General features: G+C 45.8%; 1 protein-coding gene and 1 long non-coding RNA gene across 2 annotated transcripts; one reads left to right on the top strand and one right to left on the bottom strand.

Annotated features, from left to right (window-relative positions):
* The first annotated feature begins 23 nt into the window (after nucleotides 1–23).
* On the top strand, nucleotides 24–22,434 carry LOC121465336. Its single transcript, XR_005976653.1, has 3 exons — nucleotides 24–82; nucleotides 761–887; nucleotides 22,126–22,434. It is a non-coding gene; the product is annotated as an uncharacterized LOC121465336 (long non-coding RNA).
* On the bottom strand, nucleotides 8,867–18,892 carry LOC121465329 (all-trans-retinol 13,14-reductase-like). The gene is made up of 11 exons (XM_041678549.1): nucleotides 18,724–18,892; nucleotides 16,395–16,577; nucleotides 15,825–16,066; nucleotides 14,675–14,876; nucleotides 13,683–13,880; nucleotides 11,977–12,096; nucleotides 10,870–11,011; nucleotides 10,485–10,594; nucleotides 10,243–10,409; nucleotides 9,929–10,088; nucleotides 8,867–9,681 (listed from the first exon to the last, which is right to left on the bottom strand). Exons 1-11 carry the CDS (start codon nucleotides 18,890–18,892, stop codon nucleotides 9,536–9,538), a joined length of 1,839 nt encoding a protein of 612 aa, XP_041534483.1. The 3' UTR covers nucleotides 8,867–9,535.
* Nucleotides 22,435–22,482: the final 48 nt, after the last annotated feature.

The following is a 22,482-nucleotide window of genomic DNA, read 5'->3' as shown; positions in this document are numbered from 1 at the left end:
GGGACAGGCGCTGCTGAAGGACTGCACGATAAGGCTCCGCAGGGGATGTGGGACCCTTACTGGAACGTTGGGTATGCGTTAGGTAAGCCAGGGGTTGGATGAGGGAGATTGGGGTAAGGGGGACAATGTGGGATGGAAATGTTCACCGTGGGGCCACACAAGGCTGAAAGTTGCAGGTCTGAGGGCGATCGCGTTGGGAGGCAGAGAAGACCTGGGTTTTGGCGCCAGTTCTGCAATGGATTCGCTGAAACCTCGGAGGCAATTCATTGCTTTGCTCCTCTTTCCCTTACAAGCAGTGAAAAAGTTTTTGTCCCCGCGTCCCCACACAGCCTCCGCCGGTCTGGGTTACTTGATGAGTTGAGAGCCCAGTTGAGAAACTGGGCAAGCGCTCTCCTGATCTGTAACTCACTGCTGAAAACTGGTCCCTGAAGTTGCCCCTAGCTGGATCCCCTAATCACAACTACTCTGGAAGGGGCCTCTAAGTACCAAACCACCTAGGAACAAGCGTCAAGAAAGACCATCAGGGATCATCATGCCCCTGTGTGCATTTGCATTTAAGGATAAACGAGCTTCTAAATGACCTCTTTAAGTTAGCTCCAGAGGACAGTGTAGCTATCCTACCCTCTTAACGTTGCCCTTTGAGAAAAGTAGGTCCGAGATAAGTACATGATTTGAGACTGTTTTTACAGGAAGCCCATTTCCTCAAACACCAGCCATGGGGGGGGGGACTTCATAACTGAGGATTTTGTCCCTTTCACAGGCCCCAGCAGCGCTCCAGTCGACCACTGAAAGCAGGGCATGCCTCTGTGATGCTTGGTTTGTTTCCCACACAGTGAGAGGAAAACCTTCCTGAGCCTGCCCAGCAAACCTCCCTGTGCCCCTGCCAGGTTAGCCGGTGTGTGTGTGTGTGTGCGTGTGCGTGTGTGATCCTGTGCTGCCATCCAGGCCAAGATGGGAGGAAAGGAAAAGAGAGGTGTATGCTGAGGTTCCAGGGAGAGAAAGCTAATTCCGGGGGATGCTGCAGGTCAGGGACTACCACATCCTTCCTAGATCATAGCCCAAAAGCTGTCAATGATCCCAGTTTGTTACTGGCAGCCAGACTTTGAGGAAGGTAGATCAGATTCCTCCAGTCGAGAGCTGACTCTGTGGAGATGCCTGTCTCCTGCCTTAGTCCTCCGAGCCTGTGAAGTATGACTGTCGGTTGTGTGAGAACCCTCCAGCCACGTTTTTCTTCCCTTGGTATTAAGGGTAGAATCTAGTGTCCTGCCGCTATGGTACAATCCCGGCCTTTCCACCTGACTCCTTGGTGTGGGTGTGAGCATGCCTGCCATATGGAAACAGAGAGGCTCGAGGAGAACAATTGGCCTGTTCTGTCACTCTTTGCCTTGTGCCTTTGAAGCTGGGTCCCTGACAGAACCGGAACTAGGACCATCAACCGGTAGTCATTACATCTTCATCCCCTATTGCAGCATGAATAATAAAACCCAGAGACAGATATTGGGGTTCAACCTGGAAACCAGAAAAGCAAAGCAACCAAGTCATTAGAGAAGTCTTACCTCTACCAAGACTGGGCAACTGCACACTAAGCAGACAAAGCAGCCTAAGCCTCTCTGTCCTCCCATTTTTTATTCCCTCTAGTGCTAGGATTAAAGGTGTGTGACTCCCTAGTTAGTATTGGGATTAAAGGTGTGAGCCACCACTACCGGGATTTGTTTTTGCATTGATCTTGTGTAGCCTAGGGTGCCCTTGAATTCACAGTGATCCATTTGCCTCTGTCTTCCAATCCTGGGATTAAAGTCATGTACCACCACTGCCTGACCTCTAATGGCTTAGCTTTGCCCTTCTCATCTTTAGGCAAACTTTATTTATTAAAATATAAGAAAAATATGTATTTTATTTATGTATTTCCCCTTTTTCTCTTAAATAAGAAAGAAGGCTATAACTAATATAAAAACTATATACAGTAATTACAATAACTGCAATATACAGGCAATAAGTATATCGACAATGTCTAGTCCATTTGCATTTGACAAATTCTGAACAAATACTCCATATCTACCCTACCTTAGTGAGTCCAAAGTCTTATACCTAATTTACTTTTTATCATAACGTGCTCTGTATCTGGTAAACAAGGAAAACTATAACTATCTAGCCTATAACTCCCTCAGAGACCCAAGAAGGAAATAACATTAACTGAGTAAGCAGGAAGAGCAAGCAAGTGACTTCCAAAAACGTGAGTGATGACAGAAACAGCTGGCTTCCTGGACCGTCACCCAAAGTTCCTCTGCAATGTTTGGCAGTCACTTTCTTTTGTGTCCTGCTTGTCCAATTAGGACAGCATGCTGTCAGCTGTTGAAGTTATTTTCTTGACCAGTGGCTTACTTTTGCCACAAAGAAAGTAAACTACCTGTGAAGTTTCTTTGATGCCCATCATCTTCTCTGAAGTAGATTGGTGCTGCCTGGAGTAAAGAAAGTAAACTCCCTGTGAAGTTTCTTTAGTGCCCATTATCTTCTCTGAAGTAGATTGGTGCTGCCTGGAGTAACATATCTCATTGTCAAAAATAAAAAAATAAAAAAGAACCTAGGTTATTAAAACATCTTAAATGCCATATTCTGTTTATCTCAGAAGTCTTTGAAGATGACCTGCCTATATAATATATATCTTTGTTTGATCTTGAAAACATACCCAATGTGACTACAGGTTTGATTATACTAGGTGATTAACTACTAACCTGCATTTTCTTATTATCCTAAACACTTGGTAATAATAATTTTTAAGGACTAGTAATTTGCATTATGTTGTTAAATGAGTTATATAGGTACAATACCTTGAACAAGAGTAGAAATATTTGTGCAGCATGTTTTAACAAAATTCATCTCATTATACAAAATTTGTATACAATATACAAAAGTCCAATTCAATGTAGATCATTTAAAACTAGTAATTGATTTTTAAAAGTAGATTTGATAATCTACCTTTTTATACTATCATATCTATATTTCCCTTTTTTCTTTTAAAAACAAGAACTTGAATCTAATTTCCTTTGTTTAGCTTTTTTCCTGATCACCAATAGTAACTTGTAACTAATGCCCTAAATAATGAAAAATATCCATAATTCCTTGAACAACCAAGCACCACCCACCCCACCTCTTGGGAATGTGGACGTCATATTCTTAAATTTACTTCCTGATGTCTGGGGGCTATGGTATCTTTAGGGTATCCTGAAAAGAAAAATTTGACTTAATTGTCAAGTCCTGGGAAAGGTAGCTGTGTCATTTTTTTTTTTTTGCCCACTCTATATGTGATGGGACAATGCAGAGCTTGTCTCAAGTACTGGCTTGAGTAGTCTATTGGACGAGGATGGGGGGTGGCACATGCCTTTAATCCCTGTACTTGGGAGGCAGGGGTTGGCTGATCTCTGTGAGTTCAAGGCTAGCCTGATTTACAAGAGGTAGTTCCAGGACAGCCAAAGATACACAGAGAAACCCTGTCTTGAAAAATAAAAACAAACAAGCAAACAAAACAAAACAAAACAAAAAAACCCAGAGAGTAGTCTGTTAGCCTGGATCATCTCAGCTAGCCACCTCAAAATTATTCTGCACACTTTGTAGTCTAAAACCTATCCTTAAGTGGTGTTTTTTAACTTAGTGGTATTATCATAGTCCTGAGGAGTCATCATTGTGGGGCTCCACCCTCCTTGTGGAGATTTCAAAGGTCACTGTTAGGGCGTGTTCATGGTTCAGTGCAGAAAACTGATAGATACTCAAACCCCAAATCATGTACAGGAAGGTAAATAAAACCATTTTCTATAATTACTCAGTACTCTATATGACCATTAACATCCTGACAAAATGTTTAATATATATAATCAATATAATATATATAATATATAATAAATATAATATATATTATACATTAAGAAAAGATGTCAAAGGGTCAATATAAAATCAAAGGATTATGAGATTACTAGCAATAAAATAATCCTTAAAGTTTTGTTTTTCTTCTGTCCCATATCAGGTGGCTCTTCTGACATGAGACAGAGATTTTGAATTTCATTTTAATAAGCATGCTGGGTTTAGAGAAGGAGAGATCCACATTCCAACTCCAAATCCAGTTTTAATTTTTAATTAGACTGTGACTACAAATAACTATTTGAATTATATATCTGTAGAGAACAGCAGAAACAAACATCTGGTAAGATTTATGAAATTTTACCCTATTGAAAATGTGATATTCCAATAGGCCAATTTACTCTTTTTATTAAGACATTTTTTTTTCTGGATGATTTGTCCTTTTTCTTCAGATGTCTCATTTGCCCAGTGGTCTTCAGATTCCTTAGCTGGATACCCTTATTTTCCTGAAAAGACAAACAAAACCCTTCCCCAACCCGAATTTTTTGGAGATTCTCTTTTGGCGCGTTAAATCTGATGAAATGAAAAGCATTTGTTAGTATTATAGGTTAGTTCAGATTAAAAAGGTCATGATGTTTGATGAACTAGCATCTCTTCTCATTAAGAGGTGTATCTTGTTTAAATGGAATCTTTATCAATTTTGATGGTATCTATAGCTTTTCTTCTCCTGTGGAAACAAAAGCAAACCTAACATATCTCCTGGTTTCTATTCGGAGGTCAATACGTCATTAAAGTGTATCGGCTGATTTAATTCCACAGTTGTTTCTCCACAGCTGTTGTTCCTTTCTCATTAGCATTTAGAAAATTCAAAGTTAATAAAGCATTATGTACCTGTTTCTGGGGGTATTTGTCATCCCTTTCTGTTTTTTTTTAAACATATCCTTTAGAGCTCTATTTGATCTTTCTATAACTACCTGTCTTAAAGGATTGTGTGGTATGCTTTGTATTATAATAAGCAAAAAACTGTTTCATTTTCTTAGAGACATATGCTGGAGCATTGTCTTTATTTATCCAGATATATTTATGATGGCCATAACTTCTAGCAAATGTATGATTACCAAATCAACCTTTTCTGAACACAAAATAGTTGCCCATTGAAAACCTGACTAGGTATCAAAGATGTGGTATACATTCTACAAAATGGAACACCTCCATCTGCCAGATTTCATTCCTTTGAGTACCCTTTGGGTTGCTTCCTGCAGATAGTGGTGTTTGGTTGTATAAGGAACAAGTAGGACATTTCCTTATATCTCCTTGGCTTGTTGACATGTAATAGAAAAGTCCTTTTCTAAACCTTTGCTATTCCCATGATGTTTTTATGAGATTCTGAGCATTTCCAATCGATAATTGATCAATTTCTTCATTACCTTGTGATAGAGAACCTGGCAGACTCATACAGGATTGGACGTGTGTTATGTATATAGGATGATGCCTACTCCTGATTACATCTTGTACCTGAATAAACAATGAAGTCAATTCTGTATCATCTGGTATAAATTCAGAGGTTTCAATATGTTAGACAACTCTTTCTGCATATTGCGAATCAGCAACTATGTTGAGAGGTTCTTTAAAATCCCTTAGAACCAAGAGGATAGCATATAATTCTGACTTTCGGACAGAATCATAGGGCTTTGTTCCACTTAAATATTCTGATTTGTAACCTGTCTTTCCTGATTTATTTGTATCAGTATAGAATGTAGGGGCTCCAGTTATTGGTGTGTCCCGTACAATGTGGAAAAGGATCTAGTTAGTTCTCTTTATAAGTTGAATTCTCTTGCTTTTGAGATAATTGTTGTCAATCTCTCCCAAGAAATTACTACAAGATCTTTGCCAAGGTTCCCTTTCTTCCCATAATTTGTTAATTTTGTCATTTTTAAAAGATACTATGATTTCTGTTGAGTCCTACTTGATGAAGTCTCAATTTTTCTTTTAAAAGTAACTTGAGTCTTTTTCCACATAAGTTTTAAATTTTTTACTAGGTTTCTGCGGTAAAAAGATCCATTCTAAGATAATATCTTCCATCTGCTTTAAAATTCCTGTAGGGGAATGTTTGGAGGGTAATATGACCAGAATGCAGTTAAAATTTGGATTCACACGATCCATGTATGTCTTCTGTAATTTCTCTTCAATCAAAGACAATACTCTCTCAGCTTCAGCTGGGATTATTTCAGTCCTTGTCACCATCTAAGGTTTTGTTTAAATGAATTAGTTCATCAGGTTTTATCCCAATAGTGGGCCTGAGCTGGGAAATGTCTCCTAACAATCGTTGGATGTCATTAAGAGTCTGAAATAGATCTCTCCTAATTTGTACCTTTTGGGGTTTAACTTTCTGTAACTCTATTTTGTAATCTTAATAATTAATAGAATCTCCTCTTTGTGTAATTTTTTTTATTGCTGAAATAAACACCATGACCAAAAGGAACTTGGAGAGGAAGGAGATTAGTTCATCTTAGAGCTCGAAGTCCATCCCTGAGGAAAGTCAGGGAAGGAATCTAAAGGCAGGAACTGAAACACAGCCTTAGAGGAACTCTAATGCTTACTAACTTTCTCCTTGGTCTCACATTCAGCCTTCAGTCTGCTTTCTTATACATCCCAAGACCTCCCTGGACATCCTGCCCACAGTGGCTGGGCCCTCCCTCATCAATTATAAGTCTAGAAAGTATTAGTCAGACAGACTGGCACTCAGGAAGCTTCCCACGGTGCCACTTCTGCTACATATTAAGTAACTCAGCCACGTTGTCTCCTTGTCACCCAGCCAGAATTTCTCCCTTGTACCTGTCAAGCTCCTCTACCTGTTCTTCAGATTCTTTAATCATCTGAAAACTCCACACTGCTAACTATAACATTTTTCTTGTCACAGATCCTCCCATGCCCCTTTAAAAAAAACTGAATATACTCTCCATTAATTTTCAGGAATCACCTGAACTGGTTCTCCTGACATTTTCTAATGCCAGGATTGGGAACATGGATCTTTCCAGAATGTGTGCCCTGGTCTGAAGCTTCTGTCTGGAGTTGTATTCTCGACTAGATTCCTTGGCTTCATCATTCAGGCCACACTCCCTGTCTGCCTCTGCCTTCATCATGTCCTCTGTGTTCCAGCTTCTCCTGGTGCTCTTGGTTAGTTTTCCCCTCCTTTCGGCTCACTCAGGTGCTTGTGTTTTGAAGGACTCAGCTCACAGGCTTATATTCCTTCCTAGCTTCCCCAGTGGATCAGCTCTTCCCACTGCTCACTGATAGCTCCTTCTGTCTGCCTCATCTTGATCTCCAGCATGACTTGTTCTGACGTCACTGTGATCTCCCCAAGAAAATTAAGCCCCGAGAGACAGCCATTGGTGTCCTATCTGTCTAGTACGGTTAACACCCTCCACATCCACCCCTGTACCCACCAGGGATTCGAGGGTCAAATTTCCTGTTGGAGGTGTGTCTGAACCTGGGGCTCATACAGCTCTTCCAGGTCACGGGTTGCTGAGACCGTACACTTATTGACTCTTGTTCTCGAAGGCAAGACTTATGATAGATTTTCAGGAACCAAGATGGACAGCGAGAAGACAGACACACGACATATTCCCAGGGTCCGCAGAGCCTCTCCCTTTGGACTGCTGACACTGTTCCCTGTGTTGGCAGACACAGCGGGATTTCTCTCACTTGAAAAGCTGCACTGGAAGGGGATGGCTCCCACACAGAAAGTCATTTGAGGTTGTCTTCTATAGGTAGACCACTTGAAGCATGATTTTCTAGACTGTGTGGATGGTGCTGGCCCAGCTGAGGCGTCCACACCTATGGAAGCACACGGAGTCTCAAGCAGTGCTCCCGTAGACTATTCTCAGCTTGCTTTCCTGCTCAATTGCTGAAGGGCAGTTTCGTAATGGGAACCTGCTTGTCATAGATGCTATGACACTCAGGAAGCAGAGGCAGGAGGATCCTCTGAATTTGAGGCCAGCCTGGCCTAGAATAGCAAGTTCCAGGGATCAGCGTTACACAGTGAGAGCCTCTCTCAAAAAACAAGTGGAAACAGCAGAGATGTTGAAGTTTAATCTATGTCGACCATGGTGACTCTCGGTTCATTTAGTTTCCCGCTCTGCTGTGACTCTAAAGATTTTAGCTGAGAAACGCGTGTTTGAGAAACTCCTGAGCTTGCAGAACACAGCGAACACCCATGAAGGGGGCCTACTCACACTGTGATAGGATTTTTTTTTTTTTTTTTTTGGTTTTTCGAGACAGGGTTTCTCTGTAGCTTTGGAGCCTGTCCTGGAACTAGCTCTTGTAGACCAGGCTGGTCTCGAACTCACAGAGATCCGCCTGCCTCTGCCTCCCAAGTGCTGGGATTAAAGGCGTGCGCCACCACCGCCCGGCCCTGTGATAGGAATTTAGCTTAGACTACCATGTTAAGTATATGACTGAATATTGTAATTATTTTCTTTATTTTCTTTACCCAACGAGTAGATTGGCACTGTTAGTCATGTTTTGTATTTTCACCTTTTTGTAACTTCACTGTAGTGGCTTAATTTTATTTTTAAAAGCTTATTGTGGTATAATAAGTATTTTCCAGTATATTTTACTGAGCTGCAGGTGAATTTCAGTGTAGTTTCGTGTAATTATTGAACAGAAACCTAAATAAACGTCAGATATCAACACACTGAAACACTGCATGTATTAATACCATGCTTAAATGAACTAAAATTGGTGCCTGTTCAGCCTGAGTGAAAAGTTTTAAACTTTCACCATCTTCCCCACTGATTCATATAAGTCAAGAATTGCTATTCTACGGCCCAAAGCAGCTTCATAATAGTAAGAACTCACATGAGAGATGATACAATGCTCACAAGTTTAAAAATATTACATAAGATGTTGTGCCTCATCCATGTATATGAAACAAATGAATTTGACGTTTAGTCTGGGAGCCCATTCCCCAAGTTATCTCGTATGTATTCAAATATTACAGACTCTGAAGGAATTCTGATTCCAAGGAATTTGGAAACCAATACTCCGTTTTTAATATGTGCCAGCAACTAGAAATGTCAATCGCTAGGCTCGGTGATCATTGGGCTTCCTGTATTCAGGCCCAACGTCTCCACTCTCGTCCCCTCCCTGCCAGGCTGGCCATTTTGTAGTCAAGATCTCAGCGGGCTGGTGTAAGGGACATTTTGCAGGTGCAGTGGTATCTCTTGGTCCGTCTCTGATCGGAATGCTCCTTCAGGCTGCTTCTGTCTGAGGACAAAGCTTAAGGCCGAGAGCCCCTTGGCTCTCACTTTGAGAGTTGTCACCCCAAACCCATGCTGGTCATCCTTCCCTTTGACAGAGGGGAGCAGCACAATACTAGAGTGGGTAGAGCAAAAAGCTTCAGGACAGAACTGGACCAACCTACTCCAATAGCCAACACCCTCAGGGGTTCTGAGTGTTTGACGCGTGCTGGGTGTGGGGAAGGCATGGGAACATTCTTCATCTTGAGACATCAGGGCTGTGCAGCCCACACTAGGCCTTAGCAGGGTACAGAGGAGAACTCGATTTGCAGCAGGTATCAGAAACAAAGCACTTTTGAATATATGCACAAGGAAGTACAGCAGAAGGACACCATGAGAAAGAAGTTGGGGAGGTGCCGTTCTCTGGCTTAGCTCTGAATGGGCTACTTCATCTTCTTCTCCTGTTGTGCCTGGACTTTTGAGCCAAGAGCCTGCAGATCTGAGTACAAGTTCCTCTTCAGGATGGCACTGCTGCACAGCAAGGCCCCTTGTAGGGCCCCTATTAGACCACACATGAAGATATCTTGGCCTAGAAAGCAAAAGCAGTGGTCCATGAATATCTATCCACATGAGGATTGGCAAGCAACGGTTCTTGGGTTCGTTTCTCCATTTCAGGGCCACCAAAAGAGAGACAGCTTCAGATAGACCCCAGGACTGTAGTTACCCAAGGTAGCCCAGTTCCTGGTATGGGAGCCGAAGGGGACAGCGGGGTCTGAGGATGGGAATAAAAGATTGTGTCAGGTAAGCCCAGATTCTGGCAAAGTGAAGGAATGTACCTGTCAGGTAGAGGTTGGGGATGGGAGTTTGGGCTCTTAGGGAAGCCATCGTATAAGGATGCAGGCGAGCCAGGTCATGGTGGGCCCCATAGAGAGCACCTCGGGGAGCAGCCAGATAGTTCTGGTTGGTCAGTGGGGATCCCTCAATCACACTGTCCACCTGAGGAGGCAAAAGGGCAGGGCAAAGGTGAACGAGGGAATTTGAGAGGACATGACCCTTCCTTGGGACTCTGTTACCTCAGGCTTTACTCCTGCACCAAGGAAAGACAATCAAGGCGTGTGTCATCTCCAGCATTGTAAACATCAGCCCCTACCTTGCCCTCCAGCTGTGGGAAAAGTTTCATGACCATGGACATAGAGGCTTCCACAAAGGATTTTTTGAGGGTCTCGTAGTCAGCACCCCGCTTGCCCTGTGGCTCCTCCTGCCACTCCTCAAACCACTCGAAGGCCGTGGGTACCAGTACAGTCATGGTGGATCGACCTGCAGGTATAAGGCCATGTTCCTGCTCCTTGCCCTGCCTTGACCCACACCCACTCCCCTTACCTAGAGCCCTACCTGGAAATCGGTCCTCCCAGGTTGGGTCCTTGGTTGATGGGAAGGCAATGAAAAGAAGGGGAATGTGTTCTGGAGCCTTTTCCTTAGGCATCGAGACGTAGCGTTCCATCCTGTAAATGAGGTGGGTGTGACTGTCAATCTCTAGGCCATTTTCCTCTGAAGCCACCAGCAGCACCCAGAAGATGGTTCACTTCCAGAAACTCCCCACAGGGTGAAGCAGACACAGCTTTGGTATAAAAAGCCTTTCTGGAAGTGCACTGGGGACCATGCACCTGCTCCCTCAACATACATCCTCCTGCGACTCTTAGAACCATGTCAAGGGTGGAAGCATGGTCCTGAGGGTTGAGGTCCAGAGCCATCAGTTTTCCCACCCCTCTCATCTTACGCTTTATCCATGTCCGTGTCAAAATAAACATAGTAGTTGGTGGACTGAAGCTTCAGGTCCTTTTTAGTTCCTCTCAGGCAGATGAAAACTGATAGTACGCTTATCATGCCAGGCCTTATCATCGCCAGCTGCTTCTTCACATCTGTAGAGGGAGCCAGTGAGCACTGCATTGCAGGAGCTGTGACCAGACAGCTCCTCCTGCCAGGACAGCCTCAGGATACTCCCTTTCTGACCTGCAGCTTGCTGCTCAGCTGCCAGCATCCACAAAGACAAAGCCATTTTTACAGCTCTTTCTATGGGATCCTGGCAGGGACCTGCTCTTCCTGGCTGTGTCAATCAGCCTCAGATTCTTTCCTCCTCTACCAATTCTGCTCCATTCACCATTGGTCATAGGTGCCGGTTCCTACACTGCTAATTCACAGCACCTCTGGACATTCAGACTGTCTCAGTCGTCCCCCTAAGAAACTGTAGGTGCACACGGAAAAGTGTGTGTCCAAATGTGCGGGGAGGAGTCGGCAGAAAACATGGTTGTCTTCTTCCACTCAGGGATCTAACTTAGATTACCAGACTTAGCAGAAATTATTATTTTTTCCTTTAGCCATCTCTATTTCCCTTGATTTTTCTAGAGGCAGGGTCTCACCTTGCCAAAGAGACCTCCATGGTGAAGGATTATTGCCAAATCCCCCTCAGCTTTCTTGCCTGTTTGTGAGGATCAAACTCTGGTCTTGATGCATGCTAGACAAGCTCACTAATCAGTTGAATTTCACCCCCAGCCCTCTTCTGCCCTTCGAGAGTCCTTTTCTATTAGAGTCCCAGTTTCTCAGGCAGGGGAAGGCAAATGTCCAGGCTTTGGATTCTCAGCCTGACGTCCACAGCCTACACATTGACAACAGACATAATAACATGGTCCTGAGAGCAGCTCCGCCATTGCCTCTGTGAAGTGCCCTTCACCTGTGCGGTCCTGGGTTCCCCAAATGTAAATGTGATGGTGCTGGTAGCAGAGGGGAGATCGGCAGCCAGAGGGATGCGCAACAAGAGGACGAGCATCACCCAGGCTGGGTTATAAGCTCCACAGTAGAATGCCAGTTCAGAGGACCAGCCTTTTACCTGGCAGACAGCGGACACTCTCTGGCACTAAGTGCTGGTAGGTATTGAACACTCCTGCATTGGAGATGACGACGGGGCAATAGATGTTCACCAGCTCGTGTCCATTCTCGACACTGACACCTGTAGAAACAAGAATATGGCTGAGATTCTGTGAGCTCCTGAAAAAAAGAAGGATAGGGGTGCAGTGAACCCAGGGGCTCACACAGGCCAGAAAAGAGCTGTACCACTGAGTTACATCCCACGCTTAAGTGAGTTGTTTTTCTGCTGGCACAGAGACTGCCCTTTATTCTGCTTCTCCATATCTCTTTTAAGTTTGTGGAAAATTTGATCCCTGTGAACCCGATTTTGCATTTGCTTTAACTAAATAAAATCAATGTTGGGTGTGGAGGCTGAGTTAGCAGCTAGTTGAGAGAAAGGAATCACAGAGTAATGGGTATCTGTAAGATGATAGGCACATGGAGAGGAGAAGGGAGGTACTTAGTGTAGCATGGGTTATTATGTTTTAACAGAGCGGAAGGAAATTTGCTTTGGAGAGGGCAGCAGAGAGAAGGTCAGTGAGTTTTCACTCTAGCATTTGACTCTAGATTTTCATTGAACGTAGAACAATAGAGTTTTAATTAAAAGCTTATTCATCAGCAATAACATTGCCAGTGCCTGCTGGAACGGAATTCCCACAGGCCATGGACTGAGTAGCTGGACGCTGCCAGAGAAGCAGACCAGTAACTTTGAAGCCAAAGTTTTCTGGGTAAAACAGCAGCAGATTAAAGCGCAGCCTCCGTGCCAACAGAAAAATAACTTACTTAATGGCTGGGATATCACTCAGTGGTACAGCACATGTCTGGTGTTTGTGAGCCCCTATGTTCACTGCACCCCTACCTTTCATACAAATCATGAAATCTACTTCTCTCAGAGCTTTAATTACAGCATGATGATATATGCTTTTAATCCTACCATTTAGAAGGAAGAAGCAACACAAACAGGGGCTGAAAGGGCCGCTTCCACTATAAAGAAAATTGAGAACTAACACTGACCACGTAAGACCCCGCCTCAAAATATTAGCTCTGTCTATAGCCACACTATAGACAGATGTCTCCTAGGTCCTCCGTTCTCAAACCTAGATTTCCTCTGAGCAAAGGATGCCCCAGGCATTCACACTCAGCCCATACCTCAAATATTAATGTCTTATCTGTCTCTAGCTCGTCTCACCCACCCATAAGGTCTTGCTTATCTTTAGCCAAGTGCTCTCATCTCAAGAACACTGGTTCTCTGAAGTCCTGGGCCTCCTTCACTGCTGCCAAGTTCTACGTCCACAGTGCTCCCATCACTCAGCTTCATGAATCACAAGAGTTTCTGTGGTCCGCTGTAGCCTCTATGTCCACCTCATCTCACAAAACTCTTATGACAATCCTGATCTGTTGTAACAACTGTATTTTTTCCTTTGTTTTGTGGTGGTCAGGGTGCTGCAGCCCACATGTGAAGCTCAGAGGACAACTTACAGGGACAATTCTCTCCTTCCAACATGAAGGCAGTGGGAATCAAACTGAGGTCATCAGGTGTAGTGGCTGGAATATTTATCCACTGAGCTGTCTCACCAGCCCAGACCCCAGGCTCTTACCCTGAATGTACAGGCTGGTTCAACTATAAAGACACATCAGGTCCCTTTCACCCCAGCCCAGTGACCCCACAGTTCAGTGCAGGTCTCTTACCACAGGCTCTCCCAGCAGAGTCCAGCAGCACACCCTTCACGGTGGCCCTGGTGAGGACAGCGCCCCCGGCACGCTGAATCAATGGGATGGTATGGAAGGCAATCTCACTGGATCCTCCTCGGGGGTAATACGCTCCTTGTATGTAGTGGTCAATTGTCAGAGCATGCATTGAAAAGGTGGTGTGGCTGGGGGTTACTCCTAAAGCATAATGAAAGAAAGATAAGATGAGCAGGCAAGAGTGGTCACTTAGTACCATTCTGGAAGAAACAGGGCTTCTTGTGAAGGGTCATGTGAGTCCATCCCAGGATCCCATGCTCCTTTTGAGCTTAGTGGGATATAAATACACTCCATGAAAACACTATCTTGCAGACACCAAGGAAGTCACTGACACTGATGGCTAAAGAGAAAACTTGCCCTTGAGCAGCGTGACGGTCTCAACCTCAAAGCTGAAATGGAAAGATCACCGAATCAAAGCCAGACTAGCCTACAGAGAGTTCCAGACCAGGCTGAACAAAGTCAGAACCTGTCTCAGGGGTGAGCGATGTGGAGGAGAAAATGCACTGGGGATGTAGCTCAATTAGCAGGGTGCTTTCCTAGCATGCAGGAAGGCCTGGGTGTGCTCTCCAGCACCACGAACCCAGGCGGAGAGGCACAGAGCTCTAATCCTAGCACTGGGATGGGAGGCAGAAGGATCAGGATTGAAGGGCACCCTTGACGACAAGAATTCAAAGCTTGCCTGGAAGACCCTGCCTCCAAAAAGGAATGAAAAGAAAAAAGAGAGAAGAAGAAAAGATAAAGGGGAAAAAAGAAAAATGAATCTTGAGTTTATAAAAAAGAATTTCTACCAGTGTCCAGCAGGGGACAGACTTCTCAGCCCTTATCAACAAATTTTATCAGGCCTGGTCCATTCTTGCTTTTCAGCTAGGCAGATGGGGAAGAAAAACCAAAAGTTGGGAGAGCAGCTGAGAAGAGCCTGGGCCAATAGCACCCACCGTAAGTGGGGAAGATGTAGCTGAGAACGGCCTGGAGCTCAGGGGAAGCCCCGAGCTGCTGCAGGACCTCGGCCAGACTCTGGGTAGATGCTTGGCAGAAGGGAGAGAAACGAGTCAGCAGCCCGAACTTGTTGAGGAGCCGAGTCAAGGGCAACGGGAGGAACTTCAGTAAGATGGCATGAGAGGCTCCACAGGCCACCACCTGTGGAAGAAAGGGTAGGGTGAGTCTCTGGAACCCCTGTAGGCTGACACCTCTCTCATCCCCGGCACTGACTGCAGACCCAGCAATGCTTACTCATGTCTGAATTTTTGAACTTAAAAAAATGTAAGCTGAACAGGCATTATCGCCTAGGCTTGTGATCCCATCAGTTGAGATGCTAAAGCTGGAGAATTGCTATGAGTTCAAGGGCAACCAGAGCCATACACTGACACACGAGTCAGGACTGAATAGCAAGACTGTCTTCCTCATCACAACACATACAACAAAAAACTACAACGACAACAACAACAACATGGCCCTGGATTTTTCTCTTTCTTACCACTATGAGTCTATCATTGCCCTTCCTTCTCCAGCTCAAAAAAACTGTAGTTTTTTATTATATATATAGAGTCCGATATATCCCTGTGAACTCCTAATTCCCCTGCTCATACCTCCTGAGTGCTTGGATTACCCTCTGCTCAGTTTATGAAGTGTTCAGGAACTTATTTAGAGGTTTGTATGTGCGAAGCATGAGCCATATCTCCTGCCCTCAAATTCCTTCCAAATATCCCGGTCCAGAAGCCAGATGTGATGGCATACACCCAGCAGAGGCAGGTGGACCTCTGTGAGTTCCAGGCCAGCCAGCGCTACACTGTGGGACTCTATCTCAAAAATCAAAAAACAACCAAGAGTCTGGCTCCTCTCAGAGGACATCTAACTTCCTCAAAGCCTGACTCCCCAGGGGTGCCATCTAGAGGCCAGCGTGAGGGCAGCAGCTGAAGAGCCAGGCAGGGCACAGACATACACAAGTGTACACTGCATTCAGGACAGACATGACCAGTCCTTCCTTCCTGCCTCCCTACCTCAGTTCCTCCCAACCAGGTCCTTCAGCAATGAAGCAGTCAGTGTTGTTGGGAATGAACTGTGGATGCTGATTGGGGTTCATGCTACCTTAACTAGCTCCATGTACTTGTCAATGACAGCTTCTTCCTTGGGGAACTTCTCCTTAAGGCCCTGGATGTACTGTTTCCTCCCACTGTACATAGGGAACTCCTTTCGGCCACTGGGCTTTTCTAGTATCATCAGGTCATGAGGAGAGGCCATGGGAGCCCAGTCCAGCTGCCCTTCAGTGATCTGGTCCAAGATGAAACGGCCAATGTTGCCTTCCCGCATGCGTCCAACATAATGGATTCCTGTTGGGAGGTGGAAAGAAGAAGTACATAGATAAAAGTATTGGTCCCTGGAAATATGCCAAGTAAGGAAGAGGTTTCCCTGCCTGGCCAAGTTCATGCCCAGAGAGGACTGCCCACCCAATCTACAGAAATCTACCAGAACATATACCACCCAATTCTTGCCAGGCCAAACAGAAATGGAGATGCCCAGAAAGAAGCTGGGACCTGTAAAACATACAAGTGACCCCTAATTATCCCATTGTGTATACCAAATATCACCCCATAGTGCCCGTTCCTAGGTTCCCAAAGATAGAGCCAAGCTCCCAACCCTTTTCTGCACAAGCCTTACCAGTGTCAAATTCAAGACCATTTTCTCTGAAGGTATGACAGCAGCCCCCTGCCTTGGTATGTTGTTCCAGGACAAGGACTCTTTTGCCAGCTTTAGCCAGAATCGCAGCTGAGGCCAGCCCCCCAATGCCACTGCCAATCACCACGGCATCCAGCTTCTCTGGTACTCGGCTGGCTGAGAATGCTGGAGAAGGGAGGAGACAGAGGGCAGGTTTCTCAGACAAGAACAGGGAGGCAGAGAAGTCAGAGAAGCCAGAGGGGAGGTATCTAGCTTATACTATGTGAGAACCCTCTAAGGCAAACTGGGCATGCTGGTGCACTACTGGGATTGCAGCACTTGGAAGGTGGGTTAGGAGTTCAAGGTCATCCTCAGTTTTACAGATGACCTGCAGGACAGCCTGGGCTCATTAGACCCAGTGTTAAAACGGGACAGAAAGAGAGACCGACCCCTGTCTAGGGCACTTTAGCAGAGAACTCTTCATTAATATGGCTCGAACCTTTTTTCCAGAGAATACTCAATCCAGGCAGTCAGATTAATCAGTGATGAGATGGGTCTTAACCCCTCCTATGTACCTGGCATTTTCATACCTTTCAAAGAAAGTAGGAAGCAGCTGACTACCAGAAAGAGGGCAAGAGCACAGGCATTGTTATCTAAGTGCAGACATTTCTGTGAATGCGAACACGGAAAGAGAAGAACTCGGGGAGGGAGGAGCCTGTGCTGGGGGCTCTGGGAACTGGGCTTCTTTGGAAGAGGCAGAGTCTGTGAATGCCAATGGAGCTGGGGCAGGCAGGGCTGCTCAGAGCTGTTACTCTGAGAGTCACAGCACCAACCTCACACAGACCACTGGTGTGGCTGTCACCTGACAGAACCAACCTAGAAAGCTCGTCCAACACAAGACCTGAGTTTGTTGTTTCTCCTGCTCTCTTTCTTCATTTCCCCTTTCGTTCTTTCCTTTCTGGGATTCATTGATATGGGTTTTCTGGAGACAGGGATTCACTGTGCGGCCCTAAAGGCCTGAACTCCCTGTGTAGAGATCCACCTGCCTTTCCTCCCTACATGGGATTACAGGAATGTGCCACTAGGTCCAGACATCTGTTCATTAAAAATCCCTGCCCAGGGCAGATGCAGGGGCGCACAGCTTCACTTGTGGCACTTAGAGGAAGAGGAAGAAAACTCTCAGTGAGTTCAAGGCCAGTCTGGTTTATATAGAAAGTTGCAGTACAGCCTGGGCTACTAGAGAGATAGTGTCCCCCCAAAGAGTTCACTGCTCAGGCCCTTGTGGCTCACATCTGTAATCCCACCATTTGTAATCTCTTTCTTATGGCAGGAGAACTTTGTGAATTTGAAGCACTGTTGGCCCACATAGCAAGTTCTAAGTTAGCCTGGGCTACAAGTATGAGATCTAAGCCCCTCCCCAAATCCACAAACAATAACAATAATGAAATACCTGATTAGTACACTTTAGGAAGTAGACACACATGGATTAGGAATATATGGTCAGTCCCCAGTAAATAGTGAATTGTGGTAGGATAGGCTGAAGTTTACAAACAAGTGTCAAACAAGAGATCCTTGTTTGTTTTTTGAATGCTTTGTGTTTGAGTGTCTTGGTTATTTGTTGTTTGGTTAGACAGAGTCTCACTGTGTAGTCCAGCCTGGAATTGCTAGTTTGCACCACTATGCCCAGCTCCAACAGTTCTTTAGAATCTGAAGGCTGGGTCCTTGCTTGTAATCCCATCATTTTGTAGTCAAAAGCAGAAGGGTTCCTCCGTGTTTGAGCCTAGGCTTCATGGTAAGTTTGAAGCCAGTTCCAAGCCAAAAGTGAGACCTTTCACAAAAACCAAAAACCTTGGGAGCAACTCTACTCATCTGCATCAGACGTCGTGATGACTGGAGATTAGTGTTCTTATCCCTAAGCGGTAGTGAAACTACGAAAGTTTATAAAGCTTCAGTCCTATGAACTGGGACTACACTCTGCCTGTCAAACCTTGCTTGTTGTGAAACTTTTCTGTGCTGCTTCCCATAACGAGAGTTTGCACATTAGCATAGGAAAAAGTTGGTTCTAGAACCAAGTAGGTGAAAGGTCTCTTACTCTGTGTCAGCTGTTATCTGAAGAGATTCCAACTGGAAGGACTCAGACTAGGTTATGCCCACATCTTGGTGTGCCAAGGGTAGTGCCTGCACCGAAAACTTCAGGAGCAAAGAATACTAAGACGTGGAGGTTCCGTGTGCGAGTGAGTGTTCCCAGCACTTTTCTAATGGGCAGACAGGTCCGTGCCCTGCATGAGAAGACCTGAGAGCAGTCCTGGAACCCACAGTCCCTTCAGCTGACCTTGTTTAAGAACCTTCTTCCTAGCCTCCTTGTCGGTCACCAGGGGTTCGGGTGGCCGCTTGACGTCCTCGGCGAAGGGGTTCGGCGAGTTTCCGCTGAAGAAACCCAAGTAAACTCTGCGGAGACCCGCCAGCAGCAGCGCAGCCAGCAGCAGCAAGGTGTGCCACATCTTGCAGCCTGAGCTTGGAATAAGGCGACTTCTCTTTCTGGGTCAGCTTTTATGTCGGAAGCTCCGCTCCAGTAGTTTGTCATTAGAGAAACACCGAGCAAACCGGTCCTACGAACTTGGACCAATGCCGGTGCAAAGCTGATCTTGAAGGTCCATCTTCGCCCTTTATTTGACGCAGTTTCAATTGACTGCATGGAAACTTTGTTCCTGCTCAGGCCAGGAGACACTTAGCACCTGCGCGATGAGGCTCCATAGGCTGTGCGGTGACCCTTACTGGTAGGTTGGCAATGTGTCTGATGAGCCAGGGGGTTGTTGTGAGGAAGATGCAGGTGAGGGAGACAATGTGGGATGGAAATGGTCAACACTGGGCAGGACAAGGCTGAAGGTTGCAGGTCTGAGGGCGATCCCGCTGGTGGGCAGAGAAGACCTGGTTTCTGGAGCCAGTTTTGTGACGGATTCGCTAAAACCTCAGAGGCAACTCATTGCTTTTTTTCTACTTTCCCTTACAGGAAATGAGAAAGTTTTTGTCCCCGTGTCCCACACAGCCTCTGCCTGTCTGGATTTCATGAAGTGAGAGCCCAGTTGAGAGTCGCGAAAGCATTCTCCTGAATCTCTAGCTCACTGCAGAATTCTGGTCCACGAAGTTGCCCCTAATCGCAGTTCCTTGGACAGGGCCTCTAAGTTCAGAGCCACAGGGAACAAGACTCAAGAAAGACCATCAGGGATCATCATGCCCTTGTGTCCATTTGCATTTAAGCACAAACCAGCTTCTAAATGACCTCTTTAAGTTAGCTCCAGAGGACAGTGTAGCTATCCTACCCTCTTAACGTTGCCCTTTGAGAAAAGTAGGTCCGAGATAAGTACTTGATTTGAGACTGTTTTTATAAAAGCCCATTTCCTCAAACACCAGCCATGCGGGGTGGGGACTTCATAACTGAGGATTTTGTCCCTTTCACAGGTCCCAGCAGCGCTCCAGTCGACCACTGAAAGCAGGGCATGCCTCTGTGATGCTTGGTTTGTTTCCCACACAGTGAGAGGAAAACCTTCCTGAGCCTGCCCAGCAAACCTCTCTGTGCCCCTGCCAGGTTAGCTGGTGTGTGTGTGTGTGTGTGTGTGTGTGTGTGTGTGTGTGTGTGTGATCCTGTGCTGCCATCCAGGCCAAGATGGGAGGAAAGGAAAAGAGAGGTGTATGCTGAGGTTCCAGGGAGAGAAAGCTAATTCCGGGGGATGCTGCAGGTCAGGGACTACCACATCCTTCCTAGATCACAGCCCAAAAGCTGTCAATGATCCCAGTTTGTTACTGGCAGCCAGACTTTGAGGAAGGTAGATCAGATTCCTCCAGTCAAAAGCTGACTCTGTGGAGATGCCTGTCTCCTGCCTTAGTCCTCCGAGCCTGTGAAGTATGACTGTCGGTTGTGTGAGAACCCTCCAGCCCCGTTTTTCTTCCCTTGGTATTAAGGGTGGAATCTAGTGTCCTGCCTCTATGCTACAACCCCGGGTTTTCCACCTTACTCCTCTTCTTGTTTTGCTTTTTAAGATTTTATTTAGTGCGGGGTTGTGGGGGGGGCAAGTGGAACTGAGTTTGTCATGGTGCCTGTGTGGAGTCAGAAGACAACTTGTTTCTCTCCTTCTACCATGTGGGTCCCTCTGGGGATTGAACTCAGGTCATCAGGCTTGCTGGCAAACACCTCTACCCACTAAGCCATTTCACCTGCCCTTATTTTGTTTTTTACTGAGACAAAGTCTTGCTATGTATCTTCAGCTGGCCTGGAGCTCTATGTACATGAGGTGACCCCGAAACTTAAAGTTATTCTCCTGACTCTGCCTCCAGGGGCAACACTACCATATTGATTGTGATCTCTGATCTACATATTTTTTTCCATTGTTGGGAATTGAACCCAGGATCTCACACATGATGAGCAATTGCTTTTCTTCTGATCTATGTCCCAGGTCTCATGTTTTTCTGTTGACCCACACACATCAATCCCTGCCACTAAGGTCTTGGAAACTCTTGTCCACGAGAAGACTGTCTCAATTTGACACAATCATCTGATGTGATAGGCGTCCATGATGTCTAGTCCCTCGTGATTGTGATGTGATCTTTGTCCTGCCCTAGTCCTGGACAATATGAGATGAAAGGCATAGAGCAGGGCGAGAGTTCTCAGCTTTCCACAGCGTTTTCCCAGCCTTGAGAAGCAGAAGCAAGCCTCAGCTACATAGCAAGTCTGAGGCCAGACTGAACTGCATCTCCACATCCTGTTTGTATGTCCACATCCCTACGTCAGAGAGAGAGAGAGAGAGAGAGAGAGAGAGAGAGATGCTCATCAGCTAAGAACATTTGTTGCCCTTGCAGAGGACCAGGATTGAGCTCTCGCACCTGCATGGCACCTGACAGGCATCTGTAGCTCGATCTCCAGCTGATCCAATACCCAATGGACATCTTTACATACATGATAGACAGACACACCTGCATGAATACAAATAATAATTTCTAAAAATTGAGTGTGGTTGTGTTGTGGCACATACGTGTAATCCCATCTTTAGGACGGTGGAGACAGACAGATCTCTGAAGCTCACTGGCTGGCCAGCCCAGCCTGCTTGTTGGATTTCAGGCACACCCTCATACACAGACATGTACACTTGCACACACAGAGGCATGCATGCTTTTATGGACACATATAAGTTGAGCTGGAGATGTAGCTAGTGGTAGAACATTTACTTTGCTTGCTTGAAGACACTGGCACCACAACTGCACACACACACACACACACACACACACACACACACTTGATCATTTTGGCTTAGCAAGGTTACGGTATCATCTGGTATTTTGAGATTTTCTGTCCCTCTAGAGAACAGTCCTAGATTCGTAAGCCCCAGAGCTGCTCCTGGGTCTAGCACCTGAACAGAGCCAAAGCTCCTCAGTAAAGTGCAACCACCAGTCAGCCTCACCCCCATAAGCCAGCTAGGTCTCAGTGAGGTCATGGACAGAAACAGACCCCACTAATTAGGTCAGTGCCACTGCCAGCTAGACAGTCATAGTCCATCCCCAACCCCCTCCAGGCCCCTGTATGTCCCATCCAGTCCTGCATTGTGGGCAGTAAGCAGTAGTCATCTGGCTAAACACCCTGTGTATTTAGAATAGATTCACAGTTGATAGAAGATTTTAAGTCTTTTCCTCTTGAGTGGAGGCATAACTGGATGATGAGGCCAGTTTTTTCTTCTTTTCCCAGCCCCGCCCCACCGCTGTTTTCCAGACTGAAGCTTCAGAGTCCCCAGGGCTCCGTTCAGGACGCACAGAAACCTCCTGCACCTTGGTGATGGCACAAAGGGACTGTTTGCTTACTTGTAGCCTGCATGGCCGCCAAGAAGGAAGGCAGAGGTAGAGCACGTGGGCCTGTGGCGCTCCTGGGAGCTTTGGAGCTCAGACCATCGAGTCAAACCCTTTCCAGAGCCTGAGGACAGGCTCGTCTGAACCAGTGATCTTGAGGCATGAACGAGAGATCTTGCTCTGTTGGGACCGAGAACAAACTACGAGATGGACAGGTGAGCGCTCCTGCTCGGAGAAGGAGGTGCTGTTTGGGGGCTGC

Source organism: Microtus oregoni, unplaced genomic scaffold, assembly GCF_018167655.1.
Source record: "Microtus oregoni isolate MIOR12 unplaced genomic scaffold, Mior012 000002F_ref0000024, whole genome shotgun sequence".
NCBI classification, from domain to species: Eukaryota; Metazoa; Chordata; class Mammalia; order Rodentia; family Cricetidae; genus Microtus; species Microtus oregoni.
The sequence above is the reverse complement of the archived record's forward strand: the minus strand, read 5'-3'. Positions and strand labels throughout refer to the sequence as shown.

Bases quoted from the DNA above. Each gene is read 5' to 3' on its own strand.
- LOC121465329 (XM_041678549.1), bottom strand. From the start codon at position 18,892: ATGTGGCACACCTTGCTGCTGCTGGCTGCGCTGCTGCTGGCGGGTCTC. The intron at 16,578-18,723 runs GTCAGCTGAAGG...TCCCTTCTCCAG, and splicing joins GAAGAAGGTTCTTAAACAAG to CATTCTCAGCCAGCCGAGTA. The intron at 12,097-13,682 runs GTAAGAGACCTG...TTGTTTCTACAG, and splicing joins CTCTGCTGGGAGAGCCTGTG to GTGTCAGTGTCGAGAATGGA.